General features: G+C 36.9%; 1 protein-coding gene across 1 annotated transcript in view; it reads right to left on the bottom strand.

Moving 5' to 3' along the window:
* The window catches only part of cadm4 (cell adhesion molecule 4), a 298,609-nt gene extending 282,023 nt beyond the window's left edge, over nucleotides 1-16,586 (bottom strand). Inside the window, exon 1 of the mRNA XM_028470431.1 lies at nucleotides 16,139-16,586. Coding sequence (XP_028326232.1) covers nucleotides 16,139-16,211 — 73 coding nt within the window. The 5' untranslated portion in view covers nucleotides 16,212-16,586. The remainder of the gene's footprint in view (nucleotides 1-16,138) is intronic.
* Between the last annotated feature and the right edge of the window lie 10,871 nt (nucleotides 16,587-27,457).

Below are 27,457 nucleotides of genomic sequence, written 5' to 3'. Positions count from 1 at the left end.
AGAAAAGAAAGATGAGTGAAGAGGAAAGAGAGGAAGTGCAGCACATGAGAGAAAGTGGGACCTATAATGGACGGGGAAGTGAGTGCAGCAGAAAAAATAGGGTTTTGTTCTGAAACAAAAGGCCGACAATGAATAGTAGAGACATTAAAGCTGAAAATATCGTCCATGTGACTAATGCTATACAGTACCTACAGTACATGCTGGGAGCATTGTAGCCAGGTGTATCTTTTATTCTAGCACAGATGATTAGAAAAGAAGAAAGAAAAGCAGACCACAAAGAAAACGTGACATTTAAACAGCAAAGGTTTAAAAAAAAAAAAAATCTCGGAATAACCTGACATAACTTAGTCAATTTTCATAAATATCAGTCAATCTTTGATTGTTGTATATATCTTTTTTGTCTACTGTAATGTGTGCACAAGTTGTATTTAATCCTTATTCAATTAACAGTCTTACTTAATTATGAACATTTACTTTTTCTTTGTTTAGTGTTCACTGTTTATTTGTAATATTTATTGAGCCTCTGTAATTAAAGTAATTTCCCCCCTGGGATAAATCATGTACTTCTGATTCTGATTCAATTACAAACAAATGTATGTTTTTTTGAAATTTCTCTGATAATGAGAGAGATTTTTACCGATTCCTGAAACTGATCCAGAATCAGTATATTGATCCAGATCCTGTCCAAAATGTAACGTAATCTTCCATGGCTTAAGGTCCATCTTTGGCTTAAATTTGGTCAAAACTGTGTTCAGTACTTTTGACTAAATACTGCTAACAGACAAACAAACTATTAAACTTTAAAACTATTAATTAAAGCAGAACTAAGTAACTTGCGCTTAGGGCTCCCCCTAAAGGTCCTTTTGGTTATGTCACTGTCGTAAACATTCCGCACTGCCCCCACCCCACAGCTACTGTCTTTGCTCTCCCAAGACAGTATCAACCGATCACTGAAAAATCCTAATACAACAGTGACACTCAGGGTGCTTTCACACATATAGTCCCATGTGACCATGTGAACAGTATGAGGAAGACAGACAAGTAAAACAAATGAATGATGTGGGGGTAATACGGAAGGGAGTGTGGAAATGTGTGTGTGTGTGTGTATGTGTGTGTGTGTGTGTGTGTGAATGGATAGAAGAATATTTGTGTGTGTGCTGCCTGATGGAGCCCTGGGTTGCAAGTGTGTGTGCGTGCTGTGTGTTGCTGCTGAGCTGTCACCACATGGAGTTGCTCCGTTCCTCAGACAAAGGTCTTCTCTACCTTTTTTTTCCACCATGATATAAGTTTGAGAAAAGTGAATTTGTAGACAACCGTGTGCAGCCACGGGGCAGGTCATAATCTAGCATTAGTTTGTATTGGGCTGCCGTAAAGCTGTACGTCTTGCCACAGGGTCGGAGGCAGGGAAAGTTGCAAGTGCTGTTTTCTGGCCAGAGACAATAGGGAGAGACAAAAGACCCCCCATCACCCCATAAACACTTGTATTACCCTCACAGGGACTATGAGAAGGATTTATTAAGGGGAAAAAGTTACTGAGTTCTGCTTTAATAAATAGAGGTGAAAATATTAGAACCTCGACACTGAAGCAGATTAAGAAACCATAAGACGAGTCATTGTGGACCAAATAATCAACAGCAAAGTGAAAGGAAAATGCTTGATTTATCTATAAAGTTTAAAAGGTTGATGAAATGAAAATTGTTAGGTTGTGAGCCAGCTCTGTAAAACTATACAACACTTCCACTTCATTTTCTTTGACTTTATTTTTCTCCCAAAGTCAGTTGTCTCATTTGGCCATTTCTTCCCCATGGCTGACAATGAATAGAACAGACAATGAAGCTGAAAACACTGTGACTAATACTATACCTACATGCTGGGAACATTGTTGCCAGGTTTGTCTTTTTCATTCTAGCACAGATGATTTTTTAAAAAAAGAAGCAGGCCACAAAGAAAACGTGACATTTAAACAGCAAAAGAGAACAACAGAGGTTTAAAAAATAAAACAGGCAGTCCTGAGTGTGCAAATTTCTATTCCCACAGATGCAAAGTTAAGTCTGACATTACTTCAACAAACTTCCCAGGCTGCCAGTTTTTTTTTTTTTTTTTTGCTCCACATTTATGCAAAAACAACCTGTGAATTATACATCAGCCATCTTTTGGGATCAACCTAGGTTTTAATTACCAGCGATTTATGTTTGTTTTTAATTTTCCCCATAAGCTCTAAAATCATTTTCCTCACTGTGACTCAAATCCATCTTCATGGTAAACAGGCATCGCTTATAATTGCAACTCCTGCACCACACCTTGGACTGATGTTTTAGGGTTTTGTTCAGAGCTTAAGAGTTTGCATTAAAAAAAAAAGTCTTTAAACTGACCCTGAAAGTGAATATTTGTGTGTGTTTCTCTGTGTGTGTGTTGGAAACCTGCAGCGTGTGCACACAAGTACGCTTTATCCTGAGTAAGCTTAATCATCTCCATGACTTCAGACCAAACAACTGGATAATCATGGAAGAAAAGTAAAAGAAAATCATAAATCTTGAAATTAAATATATTGTGTCATATCAAGCCATAGATAAAGATATACATGATAAAGCATTGGATATGAAGAAAAAGTAAACAATTAACTGCATTTCCCAAAGACGTACGTATTCATTGTCCCATTAGGTTTGAATGGGAAAATATCAACTTAATTTTGTACAATAATTACATAGTCTGAAAAACTCTGCGATTGTTAAGCAAGTAGCCAAAATTCCTCAACTTTGCAGCTAATTTTATGGAAATTTATAATGTAATTTGACAAAATTCTGTAAAATAATTGTAATTTACTATTACTGTAAATGCCTTGCCTACAATTTATATGATAACAAAAAGTCTGGTTTTTGCTGTATTTTTTTTTTTTACTTAAAACAAATTCAGGTCCAATTGTGAAATATTTGGTCTCTTGTTTTTGAAGTTTATACATGAGATGTTTACTGTATGGAAGAGAACCGGGGCAAGATGTATTACCCAAAAATAAACATAACTTTTACTTTTAGTACTATTTAATTGAGCTACTTTTTACTTATACTTCAATCCAGTACTTCAACTTGAGTAGGATATATCAGTACTCTTTATACCTCTGATAAAATAGGCCTACAATTTTAGGATGAGTTGTCAGAGAAAAATCGGTTCTGAAATAATAATAATAAAGTACAAGGAAAACAATAATGAGGATGCAATACACAATGAACAAAAACAGGTGTTTGGATCACATAAACAAACATATTTCAGAAATAAATTTACAAGGATTTTTCAGATTAGCTCCACAGCAAACTGGCCTTTTTTTTTTTAAGAAGAAAAGAAAGGAAAAGGATTTGGAAAATGGTAGACATCATGGCCTTTGGGATAAGAAATAATTGCGAGTGAAAGTATATTCCCCAACAGGTTTCGTTTATTAGTTTCTCCAGCAATAAAGCACGTAACTGTATGTGAAACTGAGAGATGGCGACAGCGCCGTCCTGTGTGCTCTGTGCAGCTCAGGATCTATAGTATACTGCGGACACAAAAAGAAACAACTCCTCTCTCTCCTTGGCTACGAAGTCGACAAAAGTGAAAAACGACTTCGGCGCCCTCCACAAAACCCCATTGGCCCCCGCGAGCTGGAACACTGTTCAGTTGTGAAGTGTGGCTTAGCGGGTGGCGCTGGCCATAAAGCACAGTTTTCTGTACTACTGTGCCCAAAGCCTGTGTTCCACTCATTCTCTATCACAGGCTGGGTCTGTGGCTATACAGCCAGACGGGCAGGAGACGGTCCCTCTGAGGTTGGAGATAACATTATTTGTTCAACAGATGGACACAGAGATGGAGAACACGTCTGTGAATGTGCATCAAGCACAACTTCTCTCTGTCGCTGAGGCTTAATGGGAGACGAGTGGAGAAGGAACTCCTCTTCATAGCTACAGTATATGAGCTACACACACACACACAGGGTTGGAGTCAATCACATTTTTTGATTACAATTATGTCTTCAATTACCCATGTTCAACTGCAATTACGGTGACCAGCATTTTTTTCCAGCTACAAAAAAATTACAATTATTATGTTTTCCCTAAAAATCAATTACAACTAGAATATTTGCATTTCCTGAAAAAAATGCAAGTGAGGATGCAGGTGCTGGGCCGCGTTGCACTGCATTAGCATAGCATTAACATAAACCTAGCATTAACCTATAATTAACATTAGCTAACATCAACATTAGCATTAACATTAGCTAGCATTTGCACTAACCTATAATTAACATTAGCTAGCATGAACATTGACATTAGCCTAACATTAACTGTCATTAACATGAACTAGCATTAACATTAGCTAGCATTACCATTGACGTTAACCTAGCATTAAACTAGCATTAGCTAACATTAGCATAAACCTATCATTAGTCTAGCATAAAGATTTGGCTATTATTAGCATTAACCTAGCATTAACACTAGCTAGCATAAACATTAGCCTAGCAATAACATTAAATGGCATTAGTCTAATATTAATATTTAACGAGAGTTAGCATTAGCCTAGCATTAAACTATCATTAGCATGTCTAACATTAGCATGAACTTAAGTTAACATTAGCCTAGCAATAACATTAGTCTAATATCAATATTTAACTAGACTTAGCATTAGCATTAAGCTAGCATTAACCATCAAAACAGCTGATTATTTTAAAAGTTGAATGGTTGAAGAATGGCTGAACAGCTAAAGTTCAAAGTTGAAGCCCTAAAATCTAAAATGCTGACATTCCCGATAGAAATAAATGGAGACGTTTTTGAACAAAAACACGTATTAAAAAATTATAAATATATAAAAGTTACAAACCACAAAAGTACAAACACCCCAGTGCTGCATTTTTGACACGGAAGAAGAAAAAAAAAACGGATAAAAATTCCTCCTGCATACTCGCCAATTATGCCATAATTGTAATCAATTATCAATTGCACAATTACAATTTAGTCCAACCCTGCACACACACACCTCCCCTTCAGCTGCTCCTGAGCAAATTAATCCTTGAAAAGAATCAGCTGGTGATTTTCCTGAAGGTCGTTGGCGTTCGGCGACTCTTTGCCAAGTCCAACAATCTCTGCAGTAAGAATCTTTGAACCAATCCAAAATCTTTTCTTTTCCTCTTCCATGTAAACTCTGCACTGCCACCCTTTTTATTTCGCCTCACTAAAAGCAGAGTATGGATTGATGACCTTATAAATCTCAAAAAAGCAGGGCAAATCATTGCGGTAAATCTCGCAGCAGAACATTAACCGTAACTGCAGTTTTTCTCCGCTTTCTTTTTGTCTCCCCCCCCCCTTTCCCTCCATCCTTCCTCCACATACATTTGTTGGACTTAAAGAGAGAGAACTTTTCCAAGAAGGATTGTTTTCATGCGCTGCTAATTAACATTTGTTTATGGTCCACTAATGACGAGGATCAAAGCTTACCGCTTCTGATTCTCAGGCTTTCGTCTCGGGCCGGAGCGAGGGATGAAGACGAGGACGAGACAGCTTGAGACGAGTGGTATGGGGAAGTCTCGGCTTCACTCGAGCTTTTATTTTGAGTGGTCGTGTCAACAGGCACTTGGCTTTAGTCCAGAATAGAGCCCGGTTTGATCTACGGCATCTGCCATTATTGCCTGTCTTTTGCTGAACACATCATACAGGTTTTAAAGCCTATAGTACAAGGATGATGTAACATTTATAGGGGGAAGCTATGATGCCAAAATCTAATATTTATTGAGTTGACATCCTCCGGTATATGGAGAAGGTTCTGGGTTTCACCTTAAAAGACGGACGGTTGCACAAATGCCAGGATTAAAGTTTCAGATTTGAGAGAAATCACCCAAGACTTAAAGCATTTATCAATGCCAGAAATGGTCCCAGCATACGTGAATCTGCCTTTTTATGGGTATAGATATTAAGTGGCTGTTTCTTAAGATATAAAAAAAAAAAAACTCAACAGAGACCTCTTCAGTTCTGTTTTGTCCGCCTTGTGAAGATCTCCGTCTGATTTCCCAGTAGATAGCGCGCTGCTTTGACTGCCAATTTCCACAAGCCGACAATCTCATCAAAGCGAACCTATTAACGCGGATGATATGGAGAGGGTTTCTAAATGGCAGACAGATGAATAGTCCTGTGCATGTGTGGGTGGCTAATTCTTCACGTTACGTTGGCTAATGGTAGGAGGGCTGGCCACGAGCTGCTGAGGAAAAGGATTTGAACTTTTTTCAGGTCAGGATGTAAGAGCGGGGTTCTGGCCAGAGCTGTTGAGCGTAGGAACCCAATATGGTGTTATTTTGATCCTCTACGTCAGTGGTTTTTAAACCTTTTCAGCCCGCAACCCCAAAATAAAGGCCCCAGAGACAGAGGACCCCCACTATGTAGACAGGGCCATCTTCAATGGGGAATAAAGGGCAGTGCTTTTTGGGGTCTATCCATTAATTCAGCAAAATGATGGTCCATTGTTCTATGAATCTGTGATAACCACATTTATTTATTCATCTGAATAATATCCACTGTTATCCAGGGAGTTTATTATTTAGACCATGCTATATAGTCATCTTAAAGATTTAAATCCTTGTTTTAATCAGAAATAAAATGAGTTAAAAGTGACCCAAAAATGGTGGAAAATGAGGTGAAATTGAATTTTAAAAATCACAGAAACTGGTGAAGAGTTGCAAATTAGAGTGGCCAAAAATGGACAGAAAAAGTGGTAAAAAGGGTTCAAAGTGTCAATATTGGAACAATTAGCTTAAACTGGCAAATAATGGCCATGACAAATCGTGAATGTGGTTAAAGTGTCAAAAAATAAAAATTAAATATGGTTAAAAAAAGAGGTTAAAAGTGATAATAATGGGTCAACTTATGCAAAAAGTGGTGGAAAGGATTCATAGGTGCCAAAACTGTCTTGAAAGTGGAATAAAAATTTGCAGAAAAGGCATTGAAATTTGAAAGTGTCAGAAATGGGAGTAATGTAGCAAAAACAATGCACTAAAAATGACAAGACAAAGTGATGAATGGTTTAAATATGGCAAGTTTGGTTACGTTGCAGAAAAAGGGTCAAAATAAGTAAATTGTTCAAAAAATTTTCTCAGTTTCTTAAAGGCATCTGGAGACCCCTTCCAATGTCTTGCGAGAACCCTGAGAACCCTTGCCCTTGGGGCTTTTCTGTTCTTTCTTTTTTTAATCGGTACGGTTGTAATAATTGTTGCACACTTGGATGCAAAAGGGGCCTTCCAGATGTGCCTGTGTTGTTTTAACTCTTTTGAGTCTGTGTAACTGAGATACATGTAGTTTGAAGTAGGTTTTTTGTGCGTTTTTTATTTTTTGCCATTTTGTATACTTTTCTGTCATTTTGGGTATTTTTTGTCATTTTGTCTGTTTAGTTATGGTCTTGTATTTTTTGTTTTTACTTTGTATGTTTTTCGAGCCAAATTTTGTATTACTGTTGTTGTTTTGTCTTTGTTGAGTACATTTCTGTATTTTTGTTGCTGTTTTGTGTAGTTTTCTGTATTTTTGGTGTATTTGTCCACCACTCAGTGTATTTTTGCAGTTATTCCATGTATTTTTCTGTCAATATGTGTATTTTCTGAGTGGTTTTTGGGGGCTGCACCACCTGTTACCCATGTCTGCCCTATGCTGTGAAAAATTCCTGGTGAGAACCCTGCGGGGGCTTGTGTTTGTGTGAGTGTGTACTGTACATGTGGCGATCCCATCGATCATGACATCCTGTCTCACTGGTGTGGTCACCGACACAATTTGTGCCTTCGCTCTGTTTTTATCTCCCCACCTTGTCATCCATCTCTGTGTCCTCACTCCTTCGCTACACCCACCACCACCACCCACAACTTTCCAGCACAAGTCCTGCCTCCTTAATTTCACCCTTTTCCTCCTTTCGTATAATATAAATCAGTCATTCTGCACCACTGGAGTTCTTCTTCATCCCTTTTTTCTTTTTACACCCCTCCATTTTCCTGCAGAAATCCTGCAATCATTCAGTCACCGTTAGGTTAGATTCTAGAGTTTCTTCTGAGCCGCACTCACTCCTTCCTGCTCCACTGGTCTGTGACACATGACCCTGGAGCTTTATCGCCTCCTCTCTCGCTGTGTTCCTTCATTCTTTTTTATATACTGTGCATCGAGCCGTCAACCTCTCTCTCCATGTGTCCCTTTCACTCCCAACTCTGCGGCCCCACTAGTTGCAGCATGTCCAGAGTTAGCCTGGTCACTCTTCATCAGGCACCCTTCACTAGGCCCACAGACCTCCTAAAGTGTGTATAGAGCCCCCCCCCTCCCTCGGGGAACACCTTATTACCAGCCGTCCTTCCTTCCTCTCGTCTCTACATCATGTCTTCCTAATAGAATTTGTATTAACCTCCGAAGTGACAGTTTCCAGCTATTCAATTTTAGGCACTTGGCCTTTTCAGCTCAATCGGCCTTTCTCCTTCAATCTCCGGGTGGCGTCGCCGTGCAAGAGTGAGGATAATCACCGTGGTTACCGATGGTACCGGAGGAGCCGCTGTCTGGCCACGTTAGTAAGACTGAGGGAGGCAGGTGTCACAGCAGCGAGAGGACGGTGTTAAACAATCCCAGGGCCGAGCAGGAGGTACAAACATTTACTTTTAGTCATGGAAACACTGGCAGGGATAGAGAGGAATGCTCGCCCCACGCCAGGTTTCAATCTTACGTCTGACTCAGGGATCCAGAGCAATTTACCACGGGACAAAAGACGACTTTTTAGACTTTTGAGAACAATACAAAACGGGAGCGCGAGAAGATTTTCACTGATTTTGCATTTTGATGCAACAATGACAAATATAGAGAGAAATTTAAGGTTGGAGTCAATTATGTCTTTAATTATACGTTATGTTCATTTACAACGCCATTACGATTACGGTGACCAATTATATTAAAAATTACAATTATTTTTCCTCTGTAAGTCAATTATCTTCTCAATTATTGAATTTTAAATGACACTAATTAATTTTAAAATTTTAAAATTAATTACATAAATTAATTCTATGCTGCAAAGAAGTGGAACAAACAAAGTTAAAGGCACTCTTTTTCTCTCCTGCGTATGATTGAGAGGGAGATTTTAGGTCAAGTTGTTGTTGATTTAATGTGTTTTAAGCTGATTTTAAAATGTTTTACTGCTGATTTTAAATTTTTTTGCTGACATTTTTAATGTTCTTATTGATTTCAAGCTGTTGAATGTTTTCTGTTGTCCTTTCTGATCATGTAAAGCGCAGTGAGTTGTGTATGAAATACGCTATACAAACACATTTGCCTTGCCTAATCACATTTACTGAGCCCTAAATAATAATTTACATTGTATTTTTTATTGTGTACAGCGCTTCGGTCAACCTTGGGTGTTGTAAAGCACTTTAGAAATAAAACGTGATTTGATTTAATGAATAAACCCACAAAACTTAACCTCCCTCTTGTGTTAGCTCTCTGCTAGCATCTCTAAGTTTGACCCATGTCTTAAATTAGCTGTAAAATACACAAAAAAAGACCCATCATCCAATTCGTTTTTCCATCTCTTTATTTACCTTGTTAGGCTTCCTCATGCATGAAAATATAGGTATTAATATGCTTGGTGTGGGCGTCTGAGCTTTTCTCGTGTCAGTAAACTCTTATGTAAAACATTTATTTTATGGTAAAATGATCCTCAAGAGAACTGACAGATTATCAGAAACATATCTTAATCATTTTTAATCAGAACGTAACGTTGTTCCCCAGTTTTTATAGAATACTCATGCCAATTCAATTACCATTACAATTATATGTATGTCAAAATTGTAATAAATAGACCAATAACGCGATTACAGTTGTAATTGATCCCAACCCTGGTGAGGATGGTCAGCAGATGCTGGCTCAGAGGACATAAGGTCATCGTATGGAATGCTTTACCCACGCCAATCAGATCAGAAACAGTCAAAGAGTGGACGACTGATTGGCAGCTATCAGATGCCAGCAAACGACAGCGATGCCCTTGGCATTAAAACACAACTTCAGCAGCGAAGTTGGTCAAACGCCAGTTGTTCTCAGAACGACACGTAAGGACGGCATAGATCACCATTATGATAATCAAACGCCGCACTCTCCAGGGAATAGTAATGGGAAGGAGATGAGGTGGCGGCCATAAAGAGTGCTTCTACATTAGACTTGGTTTGATAAGACTGACAGAAAGTTTCAGTAATGGACAATTAAACAAATGCTCAGATAAGGAATAACTATTCAATTAGTCATTGATGCCACTTTCAATCATGCCCATTCTTCTGATGTTTGCATGGAACTCTTTAAGGTGCCAAAAGACTGATACACTGTTGTACAGTGTTTGAAAAAAGATGTGCAACTAAAGCCTGTCGTGTATTTCAGGAAATCATGAATAAAAAATTAAAAATGCACCAAAATCTGGAGAGACACCATAAAAAAATAAAAAAATTTAAATAAAAAAAATTCTTCCCTGGCATTTCCTGTCCAGACCAGCGCCTACATTATCAGTGGAACCACATAGAAGCTGTTATAAAGTCAATGATGCTCAACATGTGGCTCTTTATGTCTTCATTTTATTTATTATTCCCATAGAAATCCTCAAAATGGGGAAACTTTTAAACCCCTTTTTACCCATTTTGCAACTTCCTGTGTCCAAAAAAAAACTTTTTCTGACTTAAGCTTCCTTTTTTTCAATAAATATCATTTTTTTTTTCCTATTTTTGTCATTTATTTTTGACACAGTAAATTTTTGTCCTTTTTTTTGGCCACTTTTCATCCAAATAAGCTAACTTTTGCCCAATAAATACCACTTGTTTCCTTTCCCCCCTACATTTTGCCTCCGTTTGTTCCACATTTTTGCCCTTTTTCACCATATTTTGCCACATTTTGCCTATTTAAGCTGCTCTTTACCATTACACACCACCTGGTTCCTCTTAATTTGCTCATCTTTTGGCCACTCGATTGCTTTTGGCCCATTTCAGTCACTTTTCACCACGTTTTTGCTACTTTTGGACCATTGTTGGCCACCTGTTACCATGTGTGCCTCCACTCAATCAGCAAAAAAAACAAAACGTAGCAAACCGGACGGGACCACTTTGGGTCGACCTCCCACAGGGACGATGGCTGGTGTGCCAGATGGCTCGTCCACCCCCGGGCAATATATCAAGATTTCTATTCTAGGCAATATAGAAAATTACAATATGACATAATAATATACCATTATCATGTCATTCTAAAGCGTATGTTTGTGTTAATATTTGTGTTAGGGCAGTTCTTTTCTATTTTTGTCCTGCTTGTCTCACACAAACTGAGCTCCGACACCTTTTTTTTGCTGCTGAAAATCTGCCCAGTTAAAATTACAGGGATTTCAGTCTGCCCCAGGGCAGCTGTAGCTACAATAGTAGCTTACCACCACTAAGTGTGGAGTGAAAGAATAATACCATGTAAAGCATTTGTGACCAAAATAAGGCTCTAGATGAATCTAATGCATTATTATTACTTCAGATTAGGTAATTAAAAATCATGCCCCACACTTTTTTTATTTGATGTTGAAAATGTATGTTGATTTAGTCATATTTATAGTCATCCTCTTTGTGCCAAGTCTCGCTCTAATTTTGCACAGTCAAAAAAGGTTTGGATAAAAAAAACAGTGAATTCTGTGAATACGCCAGCATTCATGTTTCATCTAAAATCTGTAACTTCCCCCAAACTTTTGACAGAGCTCATGTTTTGCCCGTGGTGATGGTGAGCCGTCCCGTCAGGACTCTTTAAGCTGCATCCGTTGATCAAACACGGCCGTGAACAGCAGCAAATACATTTGATTTGGAAAATGGGCCTTTCTCAGCTTTTCTATTCAAAGATGGACAGACTCGTCTGCCAACTCAGGTCGTCACATGACAAAAAGACAATAATTCACAGCAAAAGAGCAGAAAAATATGATCTGATTGTACCATAGAGCAGCGGTTCTCAACCTTTACAGCCCACGAACCCCAAATAAAGGTGCCAGTAATGGAATTTAAAAAGTAGGATCAATTACTTTAAACTTGCAAATAAAGGGCCTGCCAAATTGTGAATGTGGTTAAATTGGCAAAAATAAGCATGAAATATGGTGAAAAGAGGTTAAAAGTGACAATAACTGTGTTGTTATTCAAGTCTTTTTTGTGTTTCTGTTTTTTTTTTCTATTTGTACTGCCAATTTGTGTTTTTGGAGTCATTTTTGTGCATTATTGTGTATTTTTATTGTTAAGTCGTGTATTTTTGTTGTCATTTTTGGATATATTTCTCTGATTTGATGTATTTTTGGAGTAAATGTGTATTTTTATTGTCGTTTTTTTGTTTTTATGTTGTTCTTTTGTGTATTTTTCTGTCAATATGTGTATTTTTGTCATGATTTTGTGTTATTCAAGTCTTTTTTGTATGTTTTTGTTGTCATTTTTGGAGTCATTTTTGTGCATTATTGTTATCATGTGTATTTTTATTGTATTTTTGTATATATTGCTCTCATTTGATGTGTTTTTGGAGTATTTTTCTGTCATTTTGTGTATTCTTGTTGTCCTTTTTTGCATGTTTCTGTCATTTAGCTTTTTTTCAGAGCCAAAAACTATGGCAGACACTGTTTTGCATGTCTGCTCTACTGTGATGTATGTGCAAGAAATGATCCATACTTTTTTTTTGTTTTTCTGCATCCACCATTTCCTTTGATGTTTGTGTTTACATGCCAGGCCTTCCCTCTGTGACTTCATGGGACATTGATTTATGCACGGCTTCTCCAGTGTGTGCATGTGTGTGTGTGTGTGTGTGTGTGTGTATACCATCTATAATTGGTATTCAAATCTCCTCCCAGAAGTCCGTCCAACTGCAGCCGTGTTTGAGGCCCAGCAGCAGCAGCTCCAGCCCGGGTCCAAACCGGCTGATGGGGAACAAGCTCTCACTGCACACGCTCACGTAAACAAATGGAGGTGATTTAACGCACACGGTGATAAAAGCTGCTGGTAATGACGGAATGTGGATGGGATGGAGGAATCGAAGTGATGGAGGGCAGCGATTAAAGGTGGGCAGGCAGCAGAGGTGGAGTCGTGGGCATTTGTTTCTGGATCCGTGCTTAAAGTTTGGCTGAAGATCAGCCACCTCCACATAGCAGCTCACTGCAATTTTTATCACATAAACAGTCTGAACCAAGGGCCACAGTATCAATATTCAGTCAGTATTTAGAAAAATGACCAATCAGAGAAAGAGCAAAAGGCTTTAATTGTTTTTGTTTTCATTTGTATATATTTCTCTATTTGTTTTTTACATTTGTTTATTAGAATTTTCTCCCATATAATGTGATTTTCGAGTCATTTTGTGTATTTTTGTTCATCTTTCTCTCATTTTATGTTTTAAAAGTAATTTTGTGTATTTTTTTCTTCTGAGGCATTTTATGGTTTTATCATATTTTGACTTCATATTGGATAAACTTTATTTTCTCATTTCATGTATTTTTGTGAATTTTTCTTGTAGACTTTTCTCTCATTTTATGTTTTTACAGTCTTTTTGTGTATTCTTGTTGTCCTTTTGTGTATTTTCTGTCATTTAGGTTTTTTTTCTGAAATAATTTTGTCATTTTCAGCGTTTTTGTTGATTTTTTTAGTAGAATTTTCTCCAATTCATTTCTTTTCGGAGTCTTGTGTTGTCTTTTCAGAGTAATTTTTGTTCTCATTTTATGTGTTTTTTTTAATTATATTTGTATGTATTCATGTTGTCTTTTTGTGTTATCTTTTTTTTTTTAATTTGTGTATTTCTGTCATTTAATGTGTATTTTAAGTAATTTTGTGTATTATACTGTCATTTTGTGTATCTTTGTTGTCATTTTGTGTGCATTTCTTTCATTTTACGTGTTTTTGTGGTCATTTTGAGTATTTATGTTGTCGTTTTGTGCATTTTTCTCTTATTTTACATGTTTTTGGAGTTATTTTAAGCGTTTCCTTCGTGGGCTTCACAAAATTCGACCGAGTGCCTCCAGGTTCCCATGTCTGCTTTAAAGTATTTCTCTGCTTTTCCTTCATTACTTATCATTTCCTTGTCCCTGTGTTTTACAAAATCATTTCCATCACATTCTTAATATCTCTGTCTATTGAACAAATCCATCCTCCTTTTTCCCCCTCTTATCTAGATGAGAATTATAAATATATGAGTTGCTCACACACACACACACACACACACACACACAGACGCCTATAGAGTGTGTGTACATGTTCAGTGTACACTTCCTCCCCTCAGCGCCTGAATGCATCACCCCCTCAACCCCTCAGCCTCCTGTCTCCGTCTCTGGGCACCTGTCATTGGCTAGATTAATGACTCCGATCAGTGAGCAGCAGCCCCCCCCCCCCCCCCCCCCCCCCCCCCCCCCCCCCCCCCCCCCCCCCCCCCCCCGGGCAGAGGCATAACCCTGCACCACGAGCACGCTCACTTTAACACACACACACACACACACACACGTTAAAACTCATGCAAACCTTCTTTAAACAAACAAAACGCTCCAGTCAGACAGACGCACTAACTTACAGTACTGAGCATCATACATCTCATGCATACAAATCAAGCATCACACACGCACACGCACACGCGCACACACACACACACCAGGGGAAGAAATCAATAGCCAGGCTGTGGTGTGTGTTTTGTGTCAGTGCAGCTCTAGGAAAATGTGCTCCCACTTTACAAAAGGTATCATCACAACCACCACAGCAGCTCCGACAGTGACAGTGACAGTGACCATATGACATTTAACCCCTTCACTGCTACACAAACTCACACAGCCCCCCCCCCCCCCAAAAAAAACTACAACTATATTTATCATTTGGTTATTATTATTTCACATCATTTTCTTTAAAAACCACAAATACACAACAAGGGTCAGAATAAAAATGAGATAAAATCACTTTTGTTTTTCATGATAGTTTTCAACCTTATTGTATGTTCAGTAGTAATTCTCACCATTTTTTTAGTTTATCTTATATATATATATATATATATGCATTTATTCATTTTTGAAAAATAAATAAATAAATAATTAAATACTTCACAAATCCAGAATGATCACAGCATTGTTAGGATGTCACAGTATGTGAGAGGGTTGTATAAGCTATATATAGTATTTTATGTATTAATTCAGTTCATAATGTATGTGTCAGACCTTTCACTGTTCATTTATCTTTATCTGCTTTTATTTATAATAAATACCACCCTCACGTCATGTTACGAGTGTCTTGTTGGAATCTTACACTGTTGTTTTTATCACTGTCTTGTATCTATGTATGTATGTTGTAAAGTAAAAAAATAAACAAGCCACACTACAGAAACTCACTCACACGTGCTGTCCCTTAGAGGAGAAAAAGCCATAAGTGGCAACTATTGTGCAGCCGGTTATTAATAAATGAGTGAGTGGCATAAATAAATATATATTTATATATCGTCCAGCCCTAATCATGACAGTGTTTTATAGAGGAGAAGATCATGGTTTAGATGATGATGCAGATCTTTAACTGACTGAACTGCATATGAAACAAACCCGTGGATGGACCACAGACCTATTTATTATTATTATTATTATTATTATTATTATGAGCTCTTTGAAGGTGTCAATCAGAGCTGTTTGAATGCACGAGGCTGTGCACAGATGCTGAATACTGGACCCATCCGGTCACACACTACAGAGAGGACACAATGCATCCCAATCAGGGGTCGGACTGGGAAAGGGACTGGGAAAGGGACTGGGACTGGGAAAGGGACTGGGGAGGAAGGCAGTGACGCACAGGAGGGAGGAGGGGGGGGGGGGGGGGGGGGTCATCAGGGCATGGGATGCTTCTGTCACAGCTTTGACTAAAGGGTTAAAGTGAGCTCAGCCTCTGTTCTCCACTTTGCACGTGATGATGAACCTTATTATGACCAGTGAACCCAGTGAGAGACTGGGAGGTAAACACGTGCGCACCAGCACATCCTCCTCCAGTCATAGGTTCGGTTTTACGCAGAGGAGAAGTTACACTACAGAGAAGTCCTGACAGATACACACACGGACACGCGCTTTCTTTACATTCAATCACTCACACGCACGCACGCACGCGCACGCACTCATTCATCAGCCTTACCAGTTTGCACCAGGTAGACAGCTGCGATGATGGAGAGAAGGACGCAGTAGTTCCACACGGACAACGGAGCCATCGCTGCAGGTCCTGGTTCCTCTGGTTCCTCTGGTCCCTGTGGTCCTGGTCCTAGAACTGGTTCCTCTGGTCCCTGTGGTCCTGTAGCTTCAGTAATAATTCCTCTTGGTGGGGCAGATCTAGATCTAGATCTACAGTGACATGAACCCTCAGGTTCTCTCTCTCTCTCTCCGTCAGCTGCTCCTTCTCCTCTGATCAAGCGCGCGCGCTCGTGTGTTTGTGTGCGCCTTCGCGTGCGTGCGTGACGGAATACTAATAAGTGGCAGCAGTAATGTTTCCTCTCACACACACACACACACACACTCTCACACACACTGTCGCTTCCTGCATGTGACGGTTCGCCCGGTTTTTTCCTCGGTTACTTTTCATTGTAAATATATTTAAAAGGCTTGTCACGAGGGGCGGGGCTTAGTTTGTTTCTGGCCAATAGGAGAGAGCGGGAGCAGGTGGAGGGGGCGTGTGTATGAATGAGAGGGGGCGGGGCGTCTTCCAATCAATTAAAATCAATTCTCTTTTAAATGGAATTGTTATCCAACATTAATAAAAGTGACAGAAAGGAGACGTTTATTTTTAATTGGAGGATGAGATGTTTTTATTGTTCACAACATTATTTCTTCTCTTTGAATTCAACTGGAAAATAGGTTTGTAGTTATGTCACGTGTCAAACTCGTGGCCTGGGGGCCAAATCCAGCCCTTTGGAGCGTCTAATTTGGCCCACTTGAGAAAGTAAACACGACAGAGAAAACATGAATCATTGCGTAAATGCAGGGCTGCCCTTCCCGACAGGCAACACAGGCGGTCGCCTAGGGCGCCATCTGCTGGAGGGGGCCAAATTGCACCCCCAATTATTATTATTTTTTTTCAATTTGTATTTTTGTTGCTATATTAATTTAAAAACGTATAATAAGCGTGAAACACTACCTTTACAATCACTGTACATGTTTCTCTTAATTGAATATTAATATTAAAAATCTGTAACAACAGTGTACGTGCTAATCTTCTGCCCATATTTACATTTATTTATTTTTATTCTTGTTCTATTCTATGTAGTTCTATTGTGTTGTTTGCACATTGTGTTCTTTGGTTTAAAGATTTGTGTTACTGACTAGTAAAACCAAACAGGAAAGTAGAAATTTCCTTGTACTTAAACTTTTAGATTTTAAAAATTCTTACAAAATATTAAAATTTTCCTCAAATTACTAAATAAAAATGCCCTTAATTAAATAGAAATTGGTCACAAAAACTAGGAAATTTAAAGTGAAGATCCTGTTTAGACTGACATCTATCAGGTATTGCTTGTATATTGTCAGTTTCTTATATATTTTGTGTTTTATGTATATGCAAATATACAGTATATAACAGAAAACTATGGCACAATAATGTTGAAATTGCTCGTTTTCTTGCATTAAATCTGTGGCTATGATATGTGGAAAAACTACTTGAGATTTCACATGATGTAATCTGCCAACAATCATATTATTGATTTTAAATGTTTTTACCACTGACTTTAAGGTTCTAGTTGATTTTTAAAGCATTCAATGTTTTCTGTTACACTTTTTAATCATAATTAACCCCATCAAATTGTGTTGTGTATGAAATGTTCAGTACAAATACATTTGCCTGGCAAAAATAAATAAATTGTGTAAATTACCAAATACTTAAGTTGTATTTCAGTCCTTCCAAATACAAAAAATAAATGAAACTCATGCAACATTGGCAGGGCTCACAGTTGTCACTTTTAATCACAAACTGTTAAAAGAATTCTCAGTTTTCCACAAAATCCTGCATTTTTCCAAAAGAATATTCCCCAAATTAAACAGAAATTGGGTCAAAAAATGAAGGAATATTATTATTATCTGTCACTGGATATTGTCAAGGTTTCATTTATTCAGACACATTTTTCAGAAAATTTTACACGGAAGTCCAGGACACAACAAAGTGATTAGCAGTTGCCTCTGAAGAAGACTGGCAGTTGACAGTTGAAACATGGCAGGAGATCAAAGTAAATTTCCCAAAAAATGTGTCTGAATAATAATAATAATTAAAAAAAATAGACACTGTGGGTGCCTTACAGACAATATAAAAATGTGTAGATGGAAGTGCAAACTATGACATATTAATGTTAAAACCTATAATGTGCAGCTAATATCAAACTGGTCGATATTTGGTCCCTGGAACTCACATGAGTTTGAGTTTAAGGGTTTATAAGGTTTATTTATAATTATTTTATGGTTCACAGAGCAGAAAATAAAATATAGCTTCAAATCTCACACATTGGCTCATTTAGTGTGTTTTTTTTTATGTGTGTGTGTGTGTGTGTTAGCCTGTGATGTACTGCTCATGTGGTGTAACCCCAGCAACCCAACGGGCATGTGATGCTACATTGAGTTTGGTCTCCACACAACATAAAAGTCACTTAAATGTTCCCATAGAGCCGTCTACACATGAAGGGCAGGATTGTACCACAGTATAATTCAAAGACAAGTTGACCTCCGAACTCATTTGGAATCACTAAATCCTGTTTTATTTATTGCCTCACTCTGAACACCAATGTAAGGAAAAAGAAAGGTCAGCCTATGTTTTGATAATTGGACTTTCCATTCAGAAAAGGATATTAAAAAATAGTGGTTTTCATTTTTCTTTGCAGTTAAATTTTAAACAGCACTGTCCTCGTACGCACTCTTACTTTGAAAACAGCAACTTCCTGTCGCACCATATGGGGAAAAAAACAGGTGTTTTCTGTCTTCTAACGTTTGATTTTTTGTTTTTAGAAACAGAAAATGAAAATAACCATTTTTTGTTTTGTTTTTCCTTGTCCCTTTTGAACGCTGATGAAGAAAAATGCTTTGACATTTCAATTTTAAAGAGTAACTAAACTCCAAAAACACTTTTTCCCCCCGCGAAAAACAAATGTATTTGGGTTTAAATAATAATGATAATAATAATACATTTCATTTCTCAGGCACCTTTCAAAACCACCCAAGGTCACCTTACATTGAAAAAAAATAACAAAACAAAACAATAACATATGAATTAATACAATGGAAACATATATAGCTATAAATAAAGTAGTGTTGTTGATGAATCCTTTAGTCCAAGTATTAAAATTTGGCTTATTGTGTTGAAAAAGTGTGACTGCCCTCTATTGATTCAATCAGATTCAGCTATTGGCTAAGAATGGTGGTTTGTGACGTTTCGGTGGCACTGTTGGCCCCGCCCCTAATGGAAGGTCTGCCAAAACCAGGGGTTTAGTTATTACTTTTATTTTAAAATGAGAAAAAACAAAGAAAAAAAAACAATCTTCAATTTTTATTTGTATATTAATATCGTTTTTTTCTGAACGGAAAATTCAATCAGCAAAACGTACAGAGACTATTTACTGTTTGATATAATAAACAACTTTGAAAAAGTTTGTCTAAATGTTGCATTTTTTTATTCCTGTAACGCACATTGGGTTGCGTTGTGTATAAAATGTGCTATGGGCTATACATGAATATGTCTGGTTTTGCTTGACAAGTTGGTTTGAATTTGATACAAAACCAATATTTTAATTTGAATGTTTCAAGCCACGGCTGTCAAACTCATTTTCACTTACAGGCCAAATATGGAGACATGGTTTGATCTCTAGTGGGCTGCAGATTTTAGGTCGAGAAAAAAAAAGTGCAATTTCAACATTTTTTTGCCCTAGTTTTGCACTTTCGTGTAATAATAATATATATATACACAGTATGTAAAAAAACTGACAATATCATCCAATGCAGGATCTTAGAAGACTGGAGAGTTCTTTTGACAAAAGTGGTTAAAAATGACTTATATTGTGTGATAAAACTGTGGAGTTTCATTGAAATAGTGTCTCGTTTGGTATTTATGAACGTCTAAGGTGGAGATAAAGAGCTTATGGATGGATATACGCACCGATCTTGTACTGCTGAACTGCCGTTAGCATAGCCGTTAGCGTCGGATGAGAGTACACTTCTGGGTCACGTACTTTGGCAAATCGGTAATGAAGAAAACGAATAAAGGTGTTCGTTTTCCGTTTTTAGTTTTCTGTACCGAAGCAAAAGAGCTTGAATTTGCAAAACAAGGTGTTTTCCGTTTTTTCATTTTGGTTTTGGAAACAAATATCAAATATTGAGTGTTTTTTTTTTTGTTTTTCATGTTTTTGTTTCATAATGAAAAACAAATGAAAGAATGATCCGCAGATTTATGTCGGCTATGAAAAAGTGACTTTGTTTTTACATTCAGCGCAATATGTGAGAGCAGTAGCTGTCGATCTTTTATTTTTTACATTTTGAAACTCTGGATGTGAGCCAGTGTTCCTGCTCATCATCAGAACACCAACCCAGGCCTTTTAGAGGAGCCTGATGCCGTGGCCACAGTTTAGCCATAATTGCATGTGATTCCTGCTCCATTATGAAAATTGTTTTTCTGCCTCTGCCTGTTTTCCTCTTTCCTTCCCTTCCCTTCCTTTTTTTTTTTTACATAATCATATATTTGACCATGAACTTAAAGCCTCCATGGTTTTAAAGGCATCATTCCAGTGTCTGTATCTGCAGCGCCCCTCTCAGGTTACAGTGTAAAACTACACGTCATGGTTCTCCAAACTGCTTTGGTGTCTCTCTCTTCTTCTGCCACAAATCCTCCAGACATTTTTTTTTTTTTTTTTTTGCTCAGTTAGGTTTTAAACAGTGAGAAGAAGAAGAAGAAAAGTTCAAATCATATGAAAAACATCAAAGAAGTTAATCTAAATGAATATGAATATTTCTTTCTAGCCCTCACTTCCACTCAGTTATTGCTTTGAACTGGAATCCACTGATGGATCTCAGTTCATCGTTCACTCATTCTAAATATTTTACCAACTTCTGTAGTAACTGTAACTGTAATTTAGTTTATTTTATGGGTTTTTTTTAAGTATATTTCTAAATCAGTAATTTTACTTGTATTAAAGTACGTTTTAAAAGACGTAAAGTCATTTGTTACATTTCAACACCCAATGATTATTATTATTATTATTATTATTATTATTATTATTATTATTATTATTATTATTATTATTATTTTTTGTTTTAAAATGATCAACAGACATTGGGAAAATACAAAAAAATGAAATGACTCGGCAACAATCAAATGCATCACATCATAGCCGACCAATCAGATTCAATTATAAACAACATTGAATGGAGGTTATATTTCAGCCAGAGAATATTTTTTATTTTTAGTTGAATTAATTGGTGTTATTTTTTATTTTGTTTTATTTTTTTAATAAACTTTTATTTTGTACAGAATCGTTTGTGGAAAATAAATGTAGTTCCAATTGTGCAAGATTTGGTCTCTTCCTTTTAAAGTGATGAAGTACTAGTACTCACGTGAGTGTAATTCATTTAAAATCAGTACTTTTACTTGTACTTAGAGGTTTTAAAAGAAGTAATTCATTACATTTCTACACACAACCATTACTGAGTATTTGTTTTGGGTTTTTTTTGTGTGTGTGATTATTTTTCTTTTATTGTCGTTTCAAGGCACATTGAACATAATCCATATGTTCTTAGTCCAGTTTCTTTCTTTTTAAGTTTATACATGAGATGTTTACTGTATGCAAGGAAAAGATTTATTACCAAAAATAAACATGTGTGGGAAAGTCACTAGAAACTTTTACTATGAGTACTATTAAATTAAATTACTTTTTATTTGTACTTGAATATTTTATGTATAACTTACCAAGTAACAAGTGTAAAGAGTACTGATGTATTCTACTGCAGTAAAAGTACTGTTACTTGATTTAAAATGTAGTCAAGTACAAGTAAAACATACATAAAATACTCAAGTACAAGTAAAAAGTAGCTCAATTAAATAGTACTCAAAGTAACGTTTATTGTTGGTTCCCTTGGATACAGTAAACATCTCACGTAGAAACTTAAAAAGCAAGAAAAAACTTTTTCTTTTCCACAAAGTATTCTGTATAAAATGAAAAAAAGATTGTCAAAATGTAAGATTAATGTTTAAATAAAATAACACCAATGAATTCAATTCAAAATAATAAAAAAAATATAATCAGGCTCTAAGTATAGATACATTTATGAGAAAATAACCTCCATTTAATGCTGTTTTGGTGCAGTGCACTACGTTTAATCTGATTGGTCGGCTATGATGTGATGCATTTCAATGTTGTCTGGGTATTTCATTTTTTGTAGTTTCACAATTTTAAAACAAAAAATATTACAATTTACTCAATAATGGTTGGGTGTAGAAATGTAATTAATTACTTTACTTATTTTAAAACATAATTCAGTACAAGTAAAATGACTGATTTAGAAATGTACTCTAATAAAATCAGTTTAGATTAAACTGGTAAATAATGGGCATGACAAATGGTGAATTTGGTGAAATTGGCAAAAATAAGCATGAAATATGGTGAAAAGAGGTTAAAAGTGACAATAATGGGTCAATGTATGCGACATTAGGTGGAAAAGTGGTGGAAAGGGTTGAAAATGTGTTGAAAGTGGAGAAAATGCGTTAAAAGTAGCAAAAATATGGCAAGAAAAAGGAATGAAAATAGGTTAAAATATTCATCTTCTTCTTCTTGTGGTTAACATCATCTCACTGCAACTTCTTTTTGGTTCTCGTCCCATTCCATTTCTGCACGTCAGCCACTCAGTAACGTGTTTATTCCCGGGTTGGCATGTGGTGAGTTTGGTGGCAGCAGCTCCTCAGCAGCAGATGGGGGTATTGTCAGGAAGTAATGAGGGGACAACACCTGCTTCTGCTGCTACTCTCTCATGTTCAGCCATTCCACACAAACATATGCAGGATGCACACGAGAAGCCAAGTGACCGTGACGAGAACAGCCGTAGCCGTAGACAACGACACTGACGCCTCACAATCCTCTGCGTTAGCCACCGCCGTGTCCCTTTTCATATAGCTCAGCTTTACGAGGACTCCCGTGCACAATGTGGTGCTGGTAATTTGGTGAATCAGACATGACAGTTGACACAGGGGCATCGCACACCTGTTTGTCCTCAGCTGGAAGAAAAAAATGAAGTTTGTGGCTGTTTCATATAAATACGGCCTATGCATGGAAGTGGATTAGGGCCAATTTTGATGAAAAAAAAAAATCATTTTGGGGAAAACAAGAGAAGACAAGACATCAAAATGTCAAGAACAAACTTGAAATGTCAAGATTACTTTTGAAATTTCAAGAATAAAGTCAAAATGTTGAGATTGAAATCAAATTAACGTCAAAATATCAAGATTAAACTGAAAATGTCAAGATTAAACTCGAAATGTCGAGATTCAACTCAAAATGTCGAGATTAAAGTTTACATTTTTGAAAATAAACTCAAAATGCCAAGATTAAAGATGAAATTTTGACAATAAATTTGAAATTTAAAGAATGAACTCGAAATGTCGAGATTGAAGTAGAAATTCCAATATTAAAGTCAAAATGTCGAGATTGAAGTCGAAATTTTGAAAATAAACACGAAACGGCGAGATTAAAGTTGGAATTTCAAGAATAAACTCGAAATTTCATAATTAAAGTCAAAATGTCAAAATTAAAGTTGAAATTTCGAGAATCAATTTGAAATGTCAAGATTAAAGTCAAGATTAGAGTCAAAATGTCAAGATTAAAGTAGAAATGTCGAGATTAAAATCAAAATGTCAAGGTTAAAGTTGAAATTTTGAGAATAAAGTCGAAATATGTCGAGATTCCGTATTTTTCAGACTATAAGGCGCACCAGATTATAAAGCGCACTGGGTCTATTTTCATACATAAGGCGCACCGGTTTGTTGTTATTATTATTATTATTATTATTATTAATAAGACGCATTAAGCGAAACAAAATAGTCAGATAAGTCAAACTTTAACTCAACATTGTTCAGGTTTAACACATAAAATATAGAACATTTCACTCACTTTTGTAGTTCAGTATGTTGAAGCACAGTACAGGTACATATCACTCCATGAGGCGTCTGACTACGGTAGCCCTGAAGTGCCAAAAATCCATCAAGCATTGCAGCTTCATAGTTTACCAAAGTTGTACTAAAACACTTTGACATATTAATTTCATACATAAGGTGCACCTGATTATAAGGCTCACTGTGGATTTTTGAGAAAATTAAAGGATTTTAAGTGTGTCTTATAGTCCGAAGAATACGGTAATGTCAAAGGTTTGCTAATAAAGTCAAATCTACGGAAGCTGACTAGGTCCAATTCACCATATGACAACAAACAGCAGATTGTGGCCGTTTACAAAATGTGTTAAATTTTACTTTAAAGTTGTGTTTAATAACAAAGAGATGAATTATTTTTTAGCTCATAAACGTTATTAATGTATTTAAGGACTTTGAAGAGATATTTGCCATAAATTGAATCTGTTCAGAAGGAAAAACCAGTGAAGTTATGAAGAGGTGGAGCATTTAGTTCGTCTGTGGCTATTGAGAAGCTACGGAAACACATTAGGGCCAGTTTGGATGGAGACTGTTGTATATGGTGAATTGGCCCTAGTCACCTTCTGTAGATTTGACTTTATTAGCAAACTTTCAACTTTGTTCTTCATTTACCCAAAATTGTTTTCTCCATCAAAATTGTCCCTAATCCTTTTCCGTAGGCCTGCATCTCCTACAGTGCATCACCTGAAGGTGTTTTGTGTTGTTATGGAGGTCCGTGACACTTTAAAGTACACTACCCGTCCCCCAGCAGAGCCTTTGCACCTTCATATTAATCTCATCTTCTTTTTTTAACATTAAACCCAAGAGGCGATTGTGCAGCAGCTTCCATCAGTGACTCTCAAAGGCCAGAATTAAAATGCTGCTCAATGGCATTTAACATAAAGGAGGACATTTAACATTTAATGGTGTGTTTTGTGGCTTTAACCATTTTGTTCAAATCTGTGATCTTTCCTGATGTTCCTGACGTCACCTCCACCAAGCAGTCACCATTACAGTATGTTGACAATAACTCGACTACGACATTTTTACGGAAGCAGATTAAAGCCAAAATCGATGGAGAAAATAAATGAGAGCAAATCCAGAATAAAGTCGCAATGTCGAGAATAAAGTTGAAAAAAACTAAATTTAAAGAAGAATTTTCAAAAACGAACTCAAAATACAATATCTTGGTAAAAGTCGAAGGTTTGCTAATAAAGTCAAATCTATGGAAGCTGACCAGGGCCAATTCACCATATGCAACGACAATCAACTTAAATCTCAACACTTTGAGTATATTCTCCTAATTTCAATTTCAGTCTCGATAAATTGGCCCTAATCTGCTTCCCTACGAATTAAAAACAAACACATAACATAATATATTGATATTTTTGTCAACTAATAAAAACAAAACTATAAATTTGTCAAATGAGACGAAATCCAATCAGAACTCATGTGGTCTTACGCATTGATCACATCTAATCTAATCTGTCTCTGTGCGTGTATTTATTTACAAATATTTAATATTATCCTAGTTTTTTAATTTTTTTTAATGCATTTTCAGTTGACTAATATCTATAACAGGTTCCGTCGTCTAAGACAGTGGTTCTCAAACTTTTTGAATCCAAGTATCCTCTTTGTCCAACTACAGCATAATAATGGAATGAATGAGGGTTAACACTCATTTTAAAGACTTTTCTGTTGTAAATAAGTGGAAGTGTTTAGTGAATACATTTATTTCTAGAGTTTTTATCATTTCCTGTCACTCTCACCAGATGTGGGACCAAGTCTGTTATTTTCAGTTCATGTTCTAATCAAGATAATTTCCATCATGATTATCATTTTAAACTAAAAATAAACATTATAAAACCACATATTTTTTATTGCTTTCATTTGTTCATTTTCCACTCCCTTTTTTCTCAAGCACTCGCTGTATTGCCTTTGCGTCCCCCCAGGGGTACAGGTACCCCCATTTCAGGTTCACTGAACTAAAATACATTTTGACTAAAACTAAAGACTTAAAACTGAATCAAAATGTGATAAATAAATAAATAACACTACGGCCATGAAGGTCATATTTTCACTGGCGATTTTTAACCAAACATTTAAACCAAAGTTTGACCTTTAGCCATGAAAGATTCTATTGATCTGGATCAATAAACTGATTGTGGATTAAATTTCAAAAATAAGGAAAACACAATCTCTCGTCATTGGCGAATCATAAAATGCCCTTTTCTTATGATCGATGATATTTCCAAAAATCATATCTCGGTTTGTAATTGACCAATTTACATGAAATTTGACTCACTTATGTCGGGTTGGTTTCTCAATTAGTTCACCAACTTTCATCTGGATCACATCTGGAGTGCGCATTCCATCTCGATTTATTGGGTCAAAAATGGGTGTATCCTCACATTTGGATCTACTGTATGGTCATTATTTGGGATAAAAATGTCTTCCAAGCCTTTAAAGTGTGAATAATCACGGCACCATGATCATGGATCACTGATCTAGATAACTGCCAATATCTGGCACAGAGGAGATTTGGCTCTTGGCGGAGGTTTGCGTTCTGAGTGCTCTCGTTGGAGATTTAAAGTGAACACAAGAAGGAAATAAATCCAAGAAGTCTGTGAAACATCCTGGGAAAGAATGGCTGCGGCAAACTCCAGTCGTCCAGGCTTGAATAATCAGTTTAATAACATTATCCTGGCTGTGCTCTGTGGCGCGTGCACCCGTTAAGGGAGTGTCACTGTTAAAGTGCCGCTTTATCCATTATTAACAACGACTTTTGGTCAGCAACACATTCCATAATAAAACCACCTCAAAAAAAAAAAAAAAAAAAAGAATCCAACCTAACCTCAACAGACAAGCGTAATGAAATCCTCTGCATTATGAGTGCAGTTATGGTAATCAGCGATGGCGGCGGCGTGGCGCGGCGTTAAGCAATACAAAGGCAGCGGAGGAGAAAATTAAAGCGATGAAGTTGCAGTGGATGATGGTTATTTTGGAGAGTGGACCAATAGACTCCTCCAGCACTGGGACACTAACACTACCTGCTTTTATAATGGATGGGCGAAGATTCAAGGTTACATGACTTTACATTTGTTCTCACGGTGGGGGCCTCAGCTTGTGAATGAAACTCCCGACATGAGGAACCAGTGGGACTGAAGATGAGATTTAGTCCCAGGAAGAAGATGTGAACCCTCAGAGTAAAAGTCATCACTCAGAATGAGGTCCAACTCTGTGATTCTCAACCTTTTCAGCCTGCGACCCCCCAAAATAAAGGTTCCAGAGAGCGGGGACCCCCACTGTAGCTGAAGGTGG

Source organism: Gouania willdenowi, chromosome 16 (genome assembly GCF_900634775.1).
Source record: "Gouania willdenowi chromosome 16, fGouWil2.1, whole genome shotgun sequence".
Classification (NCBI taxonomy): Eukaryota; Metazoa; Chordata; class Actinopteri; order Blenniiformes; family Gobiesocidae; genus Gouania; species Gouania willdenowi.
This window is presented reverse-complemented; position numbering and strand designations above follow the sequence as displayed.